The following is a 14086-nucleotide window of genomic DNA, read 5'->3' on the forward strand; positions in this document are numbered from 1 at the left end:
TGTGCGTGGCTGTGCGTCTGTGCGCGACCACCACGGGCTGCCCGGGCCCACGCTGGCCGCCTTGGCTCCCCTCCCCTCCCCCACAATATGGCCTCGGGCTCAGACTCCAGCCCCTAGGAGTCCCGGATCCCAAATCGATCCCAAATCGGTTCTCCGGGACTCAGACTCCCCCATCCTGGATTTCAACCGACTCTGTTCCCCACCACAAATCTGGACGTCACCGACCTTTTGTCCCCAAATCCATCTTCCCTCCATCCTGGGCCCTCAGGGTATTCTGGACTCAGAGCCCCCAAACCTGGAACTCCATCCGCCACACCGCCTTTGTGAACTTTAAGCCTCCTGCACAGTAATATTACTACCCCTGGAGCTCCGCCCACCACAGATCACCCCCTGCAGATACCGGAGATTGAGTGTTTACATTAAACTGGGGTCGTGATGGGAGGTGGGGGAAGTAGGTGAGGGTCTGTTAAAATGCCTGCAGGGAGCAGATGGGAATTGTGCAAGACCCAGGGGACCCACATAATAACAACAACAAAACCAACAACAAGCCCTAACCGGTTTGGCTCAGTGGATAGAGCGTCGGCCTGCGGACTCAAGGGTCCCAGGTTTGATTCCGGTCAAGGGCATGTACCTTGGCTGCAGGCACATTCCCAGTAGGGGGCGTGCAGGAGGCAGCTGATCGATGTTTCTCGCTCATCGATGTTTCTAACTATCTATCCCTCTCCCTTCCTCTCTGTAAAAAATCAATAAAATATATTTTAAAAAAAACCAATAACAAAAATTACTAGAATAACAAAAATATGCGAAGACCGGTAGAATACAACCAAAGACAAAAGGTAGTTAATGGAAAATGGTTCCAAGTGAAGCCAGATTTTGAATTTAGCAAAAACTTCAAAGTAGCTGTTAAAAATATATTCAAAGGCCCTAGCCAGTTTGGCTCAGTGGATAGAGCATCTGCTTAGGATTCCCGTCAACTGCAGGTACCTGGCCTGGGCCCTGGTCGGTGTGTGTAGGAGGCAACCAATCGATATGTTTCTTTCACATTGATGTTTCTCTCTGTCTTTCCCCCTCTCTTCCACTCTCTCTAAAAATCAATGGAAAGGTGTCCTCCGGTGAGGATTGGAGAGAGAGAGAGGGAAAAGAGAGAGAATTAAAGGAAATATATTAATGAATGTGCAATTAAGAAGTAGAAACTGAAAAACAAAAATAAAAGGAAAACAGGAGAATTAAGATAAAATGTTTTTTAAAACCCCGTAAGATTAACACAAAATAAAGAAAAAAAGAAACCACATAGAAACAAAATTTAGATGAAACAAATTTTTAAAATTATAAAACAGAAGACCTAAATACAACCATATCAATAATTATACCACGTGTAAACAGACTAAAATTTCCTATTAAAATATAGGGATTGTCACATGGGATAAGACATCCTAGATACTCACTTTAAATATGAAGACATAAATACACTGAAAAAAGTAAATATAAAAAAGCTGCTGTGACCATGTAAATATTAGACAAGATACAAAGAGGGAAACTTTATAATAATAAAATGTCCTATTTGTCTATTTCTTCCATAAATTTGGTAGCCTTCATGTCATGTTTTGATGCTTTATTATGAGATGCATATTTTCCTATAATGTATACTCTATAATAGGACAAGAAGGTCTACAATAAAATCTAATCTGCTATATTTTTATTGGTCACAACCTAACAAACAACTTATTATCTATTATTATATATTACAGGTAGTTTCCTAGCTATGTTTTCTTCTTGAGAAATAAAATTGGTAATTATTTCAATAATTATTAATAGCAATTATAAGATTATAGTTGACACTATTGCTATAGGGCTCTGTGTTAAATGTTTTATATTAACAAATTTAATTTTTATAGTAATCCTATGAAGTGGGTAATAGCATTACCCACATTTTATAGGTGAGAAATCCAAGGTATTAAGTAACTTGCCCAAAGGCTATCCACTAAAAAGTGACAGGAGCCAGGCTGTCTGACTCTAGGGCTTATTATATCTATGCCACTAGGTGCAGATTTATAAACAGACACATATACATATACATAGGTCCTTTTACATTTTTTCTGACATCACTAATGAGAAAACGTATCTAATCAGAGAAATCACACATTTATATCTGCATTTACAAATCTTACCAAAGTTCTCAATTTGAAACTATAAAAAAAAAAAAACCCTTAATTGTTGACAAGTAGGTTTTATACTAAGAATCTATTTTATTAAAAGTTATCTAATGGTGTACACTTCTCCAATATGACCACTCTCATTAAGTCAACACTAAGAAAACTTCAAGAGAGGGTTGTTTTTTGTGTTTTTTTTGTAATAAAACAAACAAAAAGAACATATATGAAAAATTACAATAAGGGCACTTCACCAATTGTGAAGGAACTTAACACAGAACACCTGGTTGTTCACTTTTTGCACATCTCTCCAAGGGAACTTGGAACTATAACTGAGACTTGATTAGCTACCAAGAATGTGGCCTTTGAAAAGTTTCCATTAATGATTAATAATTTTCTTTTGAACACCTTGAAAAGTGGAATTTGTCATACTGCCTTGTCAAGATTGATTCGCACAAACATCAAGATTATTGATGTATGTCTGATTTTACTATTGGGTTTTTGAGTTTCAACTGGTTACATAGAAAGATATTGCTATATGACCAGCCCTCTAAACTACCTCAGACCTTGAGAGTTAGTCAGGCTTCTTTGGGCAGAGACTCTTGGTACTTGTCACTGAAGTTAATAATGAGAGAGAAAGCACATGCTATGTGATGATGGATAGGGGAAGATTTAGAAGCTTGTGTCTAACCTCTCTGAACCCTACTTGATGCTTATCTTTTCCTTGTTATTTTTGCTTTCTATCTTTTTGCTGTATAAACCGTAAGTACCCTGCTATGGGCCTTATGAGTCTTTCTAGCACAGTGGTTCTCAACCTGTGGGTCGCGATCCCTTTTGGGGTCGAACGACCCTTTTACAGGGGTCACCTAAGATCATTGGAAAACACATATATAATTACATATTGTTTTTGTGATTAATCACTATGCTTTAATTATGTTCAATTTGTAACAATGAAAATACATCCTGCATATCAGATATTTACATTATGATTCATAACAGTAGCAAAATTACAGTTATGAAGTAGCAACGAAAATAATTTTGTGGTTGTGGGTCACCACAACATGAGGAACTGTATTAAAGGGTCGCGGCATTAGGAAGGTTGAGAACCACTGTTCTAGCAAATCAACCAACTTGAGGGTGAACCTGAGTCCCTCAAATCAGGACTATAATTACAGACAGCAGCATAAAAAAATTCTACATTGTTTTATAATATATGCTGATAATGTGAATAAATAATTTTTACACTATATTAAATATATTAATGTATTATATGAAATGAGATATGTGAAAAAATATGTTATAATAAAACATTCTATGTGAAATATGTTGACAAATAATTATTTGGAGGACATTAGAGAAATCTTCATTCAATGACTACAAAAAAAGATAATATTTTACATATTTAATGAGTTCCTAACTAGGTCTGATTAAACAACCACCATTTCCATACAAGCCCATTCAGATTTCTTTGAAACTCTACTAACTTTAAAGTGTTCAACCTAGTAAGATTTGTCACAGAAAAAGTAAGTTAGCCATAAGTAATCAGAAAAGGATATTCTAAAGAATCACAGGCTGTTTCACAGTGTTTTATATTTGCCACTTAGGCAAATAGCTGGACTGTCAATTATATAAGCCAAGCAGTTAGTCAATATAATAAAATAACATTACCTCTAGGAGAATTACTAAGCAAAGAAAGTCAGTTCTTGTTCAATATAACAGAGAAGCTGTTTGGAAATCTTTGAAGAGTTGTAAAGAACACAGAATAATTTTCATTGTATTAAAGAATACTGGTAGAAATCCATTGTCTTGTGGACTATAATTAGAATTTTAATTTGAAACAGAAGGAAAATCTTACCTGTGATGTGCTATCAGCTGCTTTCTTAACAGAAGCATCTATTGTTTTGTTTGTCTGGTTTTCTGAGGAGTCAAAATTTAAAAAGTCAGCCATTTTTAAAAGCACCTAAAAATGTGAAAAGTTGGGTTGTGCTTTATATACAGAAACATGCATACGTATACACACACACACACACACACACACACACACACACACACACTTATAATTTAAATAACTATTAGAAATTTGTTACCCAGCATGAACCTCTCTTTGACTTAAATTGTCTCTAGGCTAAGCATTAATTATTCAAAACAACAAACTGATGGTGGCCAGATGGGATGAGGGTTGGGGGAAAAAGCTAAAGGGATTAAAAAATACAAATTGTAGTTACAAAATAGTCATAGGGATATAACATATACTGTAGGAAATATAGTCAATAATATTGTAATAACTATGCATAGTGCCAGATGGTTACTAGACTTATCAAAGGAAACACTTCATAAATTATATGAATGTCTAACCACTATTCTATAACTGAAACTAATATAAAATATTGAATGTCAACTATAATTGAAAAAAAGAGAATGCATACAAAATGTAGTTTAAAAAAGAGTTTAAAAGATTTTAAATACAGATACAATCAAGCTCTCCTTTTGCAATACTTCAAAGTACACATATATACAAACATAATCATAAAATATGTCATAGGGGAAAATATACAACAGAGAAAACAAGACACAATCAAGCACTGCGTAGTAAACTAGAGAGGGCAGAACCTATTTTTAAACTGTTCAAATTTGGAAGATGTGAGTGATGAGCACACAAATGGGTAGGGAAAATATGTGATGTTTATTTTCCTCTTTTAAGCATACATTAGGTCAATTAGATACTTTAAAATAAATTTGTTCTATTCATATATTCCTGGAAAATGTATTATAAAATAATGCTTGCTACAAAGCCTAAATAAAAAAATTCACCCAGATTAGAAAAACGCCTAAAAGTTAAATACAAATGCTAGCCTCTCACTCAAAACAAACTCTCTCTCAAATCCCATTTTAACAACATAATTTCTTATGTAACTAAAACTTATTAAAAATAACCCCCAGGGCCGAAACCGGTTTGGCTCAGTGGATAGAGCGTTGGCCTGCGGACTGAAGGTTACCGGGTTCAATTCCGGTCAAGGGCATGTACCTGGGTTGCGGGCACATCCCCAGTAGGAGATGTGCAGGAGGCAGCTGATCGATGTTTCTCTCTCATCGATGTTTCTAACTCTCTATCTCTCTCCCTTCCTCTCTGTAAAAAAATCAATAAAATATATTTTTAAAAAATAATAAAAAAAATAAAAATAACCCCCAGAATATTCCATTTACTTTGTTTTTCTAATGATGCTAGCCACTTCTACAAACAAATAGAAAAGTTCAATTATCTACAGATCATTAGCAAGCTTTAATTTCTATTATTAAAGCTACACAGTGACTTACCAATTCTTGGGGTAGTAGTGCTGCTCTGTTCTGCAGGAGATGAAGTACTAAAAGCAGAAATTGGAATTTTCATCTGTATAGGACCACGATTATTTGATGGACTGTAGAGTCCTGATGGGCCTACTGTGGGTAAAGAAGTCCTTGTGGCTTGTACAATAGAGTGCGCTGTTGGAACAGCCTGTACAGCAAGTGTTGTTCCTAATGGTGCAGCACTGGCAGGAGAGTTCCTTTGAATACTAGAGCTGGGCACAGAAGTAACGTTGTTTGGTTTAGTGGGATTTGGCAAGGATGGCAAGGATACTGGATTTTTGGTGAGACTGCTCACTGTAGGTGGGCTCTGTACAGAAATGAATTCAACGTTGCCAGATGGTTGATTAGTTACTAAAGTCCCGGGATGGCTCTGTAGAAGTTGAGGCTGGGAGGATACCGCAACAGGTACATGCAAAATCACTGGTAATGATTGTAAAGAGATTGTAGGTTGGGGATTTCCACTAGGCACCTGAGTAGTACCAACTACTGTAGCTGTGTTGGGTGCAGGAAGAATTGATGTCAGAGAACCCGAAGTCACTGGAGTCTGCAATTTAGGTTGACTACTGACAACTGTAGAAGGAGTGACAAGATTGGTTGAAGACACTATAGAAAGAAAAAAGAAATCTGTTTAAATGGCTATCTCCATTTATCAGCTAGGATAATATAACACAATAATAATTTAATGGATTGCAGTAGATACAGTAAAGTCCTTCATAATGAAATTCTTTCCAGATTTAAATTCTTGAACTTCTTTGAGTTAAATTTGTAGAAGCATTTTGCATCTATGATCAGTCTATTATGAAAACATCACATGGTTTATGATTAATATGAAGGACTGCTATCTCCTTATCAAAACAGTGTCTGAAAATTACTGTAATAACTATAGCATAACTGAAAAATAACTGAAAAATTGGTAATATTGTTTAGATATTTTTGAAACTACATTTAAAACATTACAAATGCTTTGGGACACTAGCAATATATAAACTCAAATAGAAAGTCTAGTAAGCATCATCACTATTAATGAATAGGCAAACTTGGTCATGTATCTTATCATTTGGACCATATGAAATTGGATCTTCGGATCAAGTTGTATTGAATTGCCTGGGAGAAGAACTAGAGACAGAAGGCTGCCTACACTGATACTCTATTAACATTATATAATACTAGAGGCCCAATGCACAAAATTCATGTAAGGGGCTCAGCCCTCGCAGCCCCGGCTGCCTCACGGCCCTGCCCCCCCCCCCCCCCCCCCCCGCCCTAGAAGGTCATTCCACCATCTGGTCTAATTAGCATATTAGCTCTTTATTTTATAGGACTAGAGGCCCAGGGTACAAAATTCATGCACAGGTAGGGTCCCTAGGCCTGGTCAGCGATCAGGGCTGATCGGGGCCTTCCAGCTGCTGGCTGGGGCCTTCCTCCAACTGCCGACCGGGGCTATCCTTCCCCGGCTGCTGGCTGGGGACTTTCTTTGTCCCATGCTGCCCCCTGGTGGTAAGCACATGTCATAGTGAGCATTCGAACTCCTGGTCTCCTGGTCGAACTCCTGAGGGGACACTTTGCAAATCAGCCTTTTATATATATAAATGGAAGATGGCAGAGTGTCGATGGGAGATGAAATAAGGAAGCTAGATGGCTAAGTGTCTTTCTCATTGATCTGTAGTCTTTCTTCCAAAATCACGGGCATACTGAGAGCAGCAATTTTCAAGGTATGGTTCAGTGGGATACTTGGGGTAATTGAGACCCTTTCAAGAGCTTGCAATATCAAAACTATTTTCATAACAATAATAAAACATTATTTTACTTTTTCACCATGTAGATATTTGCACTGATGGAGCCAAAGCAATGATGAGTAAAACTTCTGATACTTCAGTACAAAAATCAAGTAGTGGTACTAAAATTATCACTACATTTTTTACCATCACATGTTCACAGTAAAAAAAAGCAAACAAAATAGCCCTCAGTGGATAGAGCATCAGCCTGCAGGTTCGATTCTGGTTTCTCTCATCATTGATGTTTCTCTCTCCCTCTCCCTTCCTCTCTGAAATCAATAAAAAGTAAATAAATAAATAAACAAACAAACTACTACTTGATTTTCAAAGAAAATATCCACAGTTCTCTAAAAGAGCTAGCCTTTTCCAACCACAAATTTGTATGAGGCAGAATTTTCTTCATATATTTCAATCAAAACAACAAACTTCAACAAGGAATGCAGATGTAGATATAAGAATCCCGCTTTCATAGGGATCTTAATGTTTTAAGTGAGATAAAAGAAATGTATAAAAATGTAAGACAATCATACTCTTTTCATTACTTTTTTAAGCTTAGAAGTTATTTTTCATTAAAACACGTGTTGCAAAATAAGGTGTTAATAATTATTTTTTCATTTGTTAATCCTCACCCAAGGATATTTTCCCATTGATTTCTAGAGTTGGAGGAAGGAGGAGAGATAGAGAAACATCAATGTGAGAGAGATACATCGGTTGGTTGCCTCCCGCACTCACCCGACCAGGGCTGGGGATTGAGCCTGCAACTGAGGCACATGCCCTCAGCCAGAATCAAACCTGGGACCTTCAGTATGTAGAATGACACTCTATCCACTGAGCCCAACTGGCTAGGCAGTGTCTATTATTTTTTAATGAATAGTAAATATCAATTAACATAACCCACATAAACAAAAATTTTGGGATTCTTAATAGTTTTTAAGATTATACAGGGATATGGTGACTAAAAAGTTTGAGAACCACTACAGTAGAGATTTCAATTTCTGTATTTCCATTCATATATGGAATCCTAATCTATATATATAAAAAGCCAGCAACCAGAACAAAACACTGTAATAACCAGAACGACTAGTCATTATGATGCCCACTGCGGCCAGCAAACCGCCTGATCAGAGGGGTGGGGCTCGCTGGCCAAACTCCTGAAGCCCCTCCCCCCAGCAGGCCCCACCCCCGGTGGGCCCCGACCACCCTGATCAGCCCACAGCCCATCCCCCTGGCTGGCCCTGCCCCTGACTGCACATCCCCCTACTTCAATAGGGGGTGGGTGGGCTGGCCAACCTCCTGCAGCCCCTCCTCCTGCCTGGCCCCACCCCAGATCGGCCCCCCCACCCCAACGGGGATGGGCCAGGCAGCCAACCTCCCGCCATCTCCTCCTTCTGACAGGCCCGGCCCCAATCCACCCCGATTGGGGCTGGGCCAGCCGGACCTCACGAATTCATGCACTGCGCCTCTAGTGTTTAAATAAAATTATATACTTAAGCACTCAATTTTAGATCAATATGCTCAGGTTCTTTTTTTTTTTAAAATATATTTTATTGTTTTTTTACAGAGAGGAAGGGAGAGGGATAGAGTGTTAGAAACATCGATGAGAGAGAAACATCAATCAGCTGCCTCCTGCATGCCTCCTACTTTGGGGATGTACCCACAGCCAAGGTACATGCCCTTGACCAGAATTGAACCTGGGACCCTTGAGTCCGCAGGCCGATGCTCTATCCACTGAGCCAAACCGGTTAGGCAGTATGCTCAGTTTCTAGCAAATTTCATCCTCAAAAGAAAAGAAAAACAACGTCTCCAATTACACTAAGAAAATGTATTTCAGTGTTAAAAAATATTGTTACCTGTATTCACAGGGGTTTGAATGGATGGTGGTGTACTCTCGCTTACATTTCTTTTGGACTCCAGCAACTGTCTCACTGTACCTGTGTTTCTATGAAATATATATACACAAAAATAGTCAGTCATGAATATAACATTGTAGGGAACTTCAATTTATGTATAGATAAAGCAGTGGCCCATGGGAAAGAGTGACTAGACATAGCTATTGCAGCATTAAATTTCAAGTGAATGCACTGAGGGAAAACCACCACATAGACTTCAGAATGCTAGGGCAGGAGGGGAAGTGTCCTATGGCATTAGAGAAGAGTCTTCCTCTTATATTCTAATGTCCTTAATACTTTTACCTGAAAACCAAATGTAGGTCCTAAAATCTGCAGACACTAGCTTTTATCACCCCTGACCAAAGCATTTCTCAGTTACTTGAGAGAATACTATTTAGTACAAGTGATAAAAGAAATCTGCAATGACCACAGAAAGCCTTATAATAAATTACCAAAACCAATATCCATAACAAAGCAAAAAGGAAGGAAATACACTTAATTTGGTATACCACTTGTCTCTATACTAATACCTAAGATTAGATTCCAAGATGTTTCTGCAAAATAAAATCAGAAACTTGTTCTCTTATTTTATTACTTTATTTTTTAAAAATCTTTATTGTTGAAAGTAATACATATGTCCCTTTTTTCCCCCCACTGACCCCTTCTAACCACCCCACCCACTACCCCAGGCCTTCACACCCTATTGTCTGTGCCATGGGTTATGCATTTATGCATACAAGTTCTTTGATCTCTTCCTACCTACCCGCACCTTCCCACTGAGATTCTAGAGTCTGTACCATGCTTCTATGTCTCTGGGTCTATTTTGTTCAACAGTTAATTTTGTTCATTAGATTCTACATATGAGTTATTTGGAAACTTGACAGACTTGCTATTTAAAAACCTTGCACACTATTGATGGAAATGTAAATTGGTGCAGTCACTATTGAAAACAGTCCAAAGCTTCCTCAAAAAATTAAAAATAGAGCTACCATATGACATAGCAATTACACATCTGGATATTTGTTTGAAGTAAACCAAAATACTAATTAGAAAAGATATATGCATAACCATTTTCAATGCAGCATTATTTAAAATAACCAAGATATGGAAACAACTTAAGTGTTCACCTATGGATGAATGGGTAAGCAAACTTTTATACATACACACACATAGGAGTATTATTTAGCCATAAAAAAAATTTTCCCATTTGACCCCCAACATGGATGGATCTTGAAGACATGCTGATAAGCGAAGTTAAAGAGAGAAAGAAATCTAAAAAAACAAAATTTATTTTAAGAAATCTAAAAAAAATATGTATTTTTTAAAATTCATATAGAGAACAGATTGGTAGTTGCCAGAAGTGGGGGCTGGTGGATGGGAAAAATGAGTGAATTTTATTTTTAAAAGGTAGAAAAAGAGGCCCTGGGAGTGTTCTCAGTGGTTAGAGTCGGCCCACGCACCAAAGGGTCGCAGGTTCCATTCCTGGTCAAGAGCACATACCTAGGTTGCAGGTTCAGTCCCCACATGCAGGAGGCAACCTGTCAATGTGTCTCTCTCACATAGATGTTCTCCCCCTCACCCCAGTAACCCTCCCTCCCTCCCTCCATCTTTCCCTCCCTTCCACTCTAGCTAAAAGCAATGGAAAAATATCCCCATGTGAGGATTAACACAAGAAAAAGGAAAAAAAAGAAAAAAAAGGGGGGAGGGGAATAAATACTTGACAAATAGACTATTTATTATTCTCACCTATAGGGCACACTGTTATTGCTGCTGACATCAGCTATAGACTTTCCTGGTGATACAGGTACAGGTGGGTTTGGTGGATTCTAAGGGAGAAAAATACCAAGCTAAAATAAAACCCAATATAAAACAAATCTTTAAAAATAAGACCTTAAATGCTTTATCAATATATTATCTGTTACTTCTATAATTCCATGAAAAATATTAGTTGAGACAAGAATTTGAATCTTGGAATTGCCACTTGTTAGCTGTCTTAAGCACAGTACTTAATGGAAACAACTGCTTATTATACAAAAGACAAATGTAATAAAATTCTGATACCTCAGTTTTTTGAGATGAGCAAATAAAATGAAGACTATGAAAATGGTTTACATGCTGTAAGGGCTCAATAAACAAAACAATAAAAATATTAATAATAAACCAGATATACTCATTCAATAAATATCTAGTGAATGTCTACATATACTTTACTAGGCATAGCAAATAAAAACGGTTCAAAAAAGATTTATACAAATTTTCTAATATAAGAAATAAAATAGCTCATTTTACACATTATAACAAAGAAACAAAGTTGAGAAAGTGAAATTTAAAATCAGGAAATTACGTAGTTGAAAAATCTATAATGAAAAATCTTTGGATATGTCTAAGCGAGTTTGGGGAAATTAGTCTATATAGAACAAAGGAAAAAACCAATTGTCAGTTACTCAAGAAAAAAAGAGAGAAAACAGAATTTTAAAAGTTAAGTAAAAACAATATAGAGATGAAGAACAAATTATTAGTTGTGGGGGGAAGGAAGTCAGTGGGGGTGGAGGGACAAGGTAAGGTTGAAACTATAAAATTATTTTTAAGTCAAGTGAGAAAATGAATCAAGACAGAAAAATCTTGTAGAAATAGTGATTATTAATGAAATAATTATTATTGGCAATTATCATGTGCCAGATAATGGATCTATCAATACAAAAAGAAATGTGAATTGCTCAAATGGGGAAAAAAGTCAAGAGGAAGAGAAAGAAATTCAACTGAAAAACTAAAAAGCAACATGCAAATGCTATATTAAAAATATGTACTGCATGCCCCAGCTGGTGTGGCTCACTTGGTTGAATATCATCTTCGTGCACCAAAAGGAGCCAGTTCGATACCCAATCAGGGAGGGCACATGCCCAGGTTTCAAGCTCAATTCCTGTTGGGATGTATGCGGGAGGCAACCAATCGATGTTTCTCACATCCATGTTTCTCTCTCCCTCTCCCTTTCTTTCTCTCTAAAAATCAATAAAAACATATTTTTAAATTGTTTTAAATAATGTACTACAGAGTAACTAAGGAAACAACAAAAAGAAAAACTAGACTATAGAATAGTGTTTATGTTATGCTACCATGTTTGGACTTAACTTACATAGTGTAAGAAAGGAAGGGCAGAACGGGGCTACTGAAGGCAGTGGAATACTAAAACGATAACAGACTAGACTAGGATAAATCCCAAAAAACATAATTTTTTAAAAATATATATTTTTATTGAATTCAGAGAAGGAGAAAGAGGGAGAAAGAGGTAAAAACATCAATGATGCGAGAGAATCATTGATCAGCTGCCTCCTGCACACCCACTACTGGGGATCGAACTCGCAACCAGGGCATGTGCCCTTGACCAGAATCAAACCCGGGACCCTTCAGTCTGCATGTATAGAAAATACGGCTTCAAGAATGCCATAAATTAAAAGTAATTGATATGTGTTAAAATGTGAAAACAGTAATTGAAAATTAAGAAAGGGTTAAAAATTAATTATAGAGCTGCAGAAACAACATACAGTAAGTACAGTGAATGAGAGCAAACTTCAGAACTGTAATAAAGGAAGTGTTTCCTCCTAATTCAGCATTAACTAAGATTATCAGTTAGAGCTAAATATTAATTGTGCAACAATAGAAATTCTTACTTCTTGTCTTTTCTTAAGATCTTCTTTGGCTGCTCCAAAGCGTTTGGTTAACCTGGCTATCTTGGCCTACAAAAAGCAAAAATGGAAAGACAACTCAAGTGGCATTATGGTATTAAAATGTAACCCATATAACAAGAAACTCATAGATAACAGGATCCTCAAAGATAGCAAACAGCAAAAAAATAAATAAAGTAAGCTGATTTTAAAATATATATTTGAAAAACACAGAAAATTATAATGAAAACTAAAATGGCCTTAAATTTGATACCCACAGGTAAAGCTACTAAGATTAGCTTTTTTCCTCCTAGAACTATGGATACTTGCTCACAAACCAGTACATTTCTGAATATGTATGATTGTTTTTTGTTATTTTTAAACATAGTTGTAATCACACGTCACTTTCTCACAAGAGAATTTTGTAGTAGCAAAAATAAGCATATCTGTAAGTAATAAAGATCCCTTGTCAATACTACTTATGGGTACATGTATAATATATTGAATCAATATATACCATTGATTTTATATATATACAGGCAGTCCTCAGATTACATTGGACTCGACGGACATCGTTTCATGGTTACGTCGCCATCTCCCATTTATTTTTTAAAAATAAAATAAAATATATGTGCTTTATGTTTTTTATTATTTATTTACCACAAGTAAAGGTCAGGAATTATCTTTCTTTAAAATTTTTTTTTACTGTTTCACTTCATTACTGCTGTGTATGTGCTCCATGTGAGTGACATAGGTGCTTAGTAGGTGGGTTCCGACTTACGGCGTTATATTGCGCCATTACGTCGTGCCGTAGGAACAGATCTCCGACCTAACACAAGGACCTACTGTATATCATATATATTAAATCATATATATTTCACTTTCCAGATTGATGTCAATGTTCCTCAATGTATTGCCATAGTCAAATAACACTGCAATTAATGTTTGTTCTTTCACATGATTTCCATAGACAACATTCACAGAAATAGAATTCCTAAGTTAGAGTATATTTTTAAGGCTCTTATCTAAATGTTTTTCAGAAAGGCTTTGCTCATTTATAATTTCAATAGCAGTTACATGAGTGCTCATGTAATATTACTCTGAAACATTTAATTTCATTATTCTGTTATTCTTTAACTAGTGGACCAGTGCATGAAATTCGTGCACGGGGGAGGGTGTGTTCCTCAGCCTGGCTTGCACCCTCTCCAATTTTGGACCCCTCGAAAAATGTCCTGCCAGTTTACAGGGATTGGGCCTAAACCAGCAGT

The 14086-nt window shown here is 36.8% G+C and overlaps 1 protein-coding gene across 3 annotated transcripts in view; it reads right to left on the bottom strand.

The window, feature by feature from the left end:
• ATF7IP (activating transcription factor 7 interacting protein) overlaps nt 1-14086 on the bottom strand; it is a 122470-nt gene that overhangs the window by 28837 nt on the left and 79547 nt on the right. For all 3 annotated transcript variants that reach the window (XM_014540190.1, XM_014540188.1, XM_014540189.1), the window contains 5 exons: nt 12825-12890; nt 10903-10982; nt 9118-9206; nt 5466-6098; nt 4006-4067 (listed from right to left, as the gene is read on the bottom strand). In XM_014540190.1, coding sequence (XP_014395676.1) covers nt 4006-4067; nt 5466-6098; nt 9118-9206; nt 10903-10982; nt 12825-12890 — 930 coding nt within the window. The remainder of the gene's footprint in view (nt 1-4005; nt 4068-5465; nt 6099-9117; nt 9207-10902; nt 10983-12824; nt 12891-14086) is intronic.

Source organism: Myotis brandtii, unplaced genomic scaffold, assembly GCF_000412655.1.
Source record: "Myotis brandtii unplaced genomic scaffold, ASM41265v1 scaffold237, whole genome shotgun sequence".
In the NCBI taxonomy this organism is placed as follows: Eukaryota; Metazoa; Chordata; class Mammalia; order Chiroptera; family Vespertilionidae; genus Myotis; species Myotis brandtii.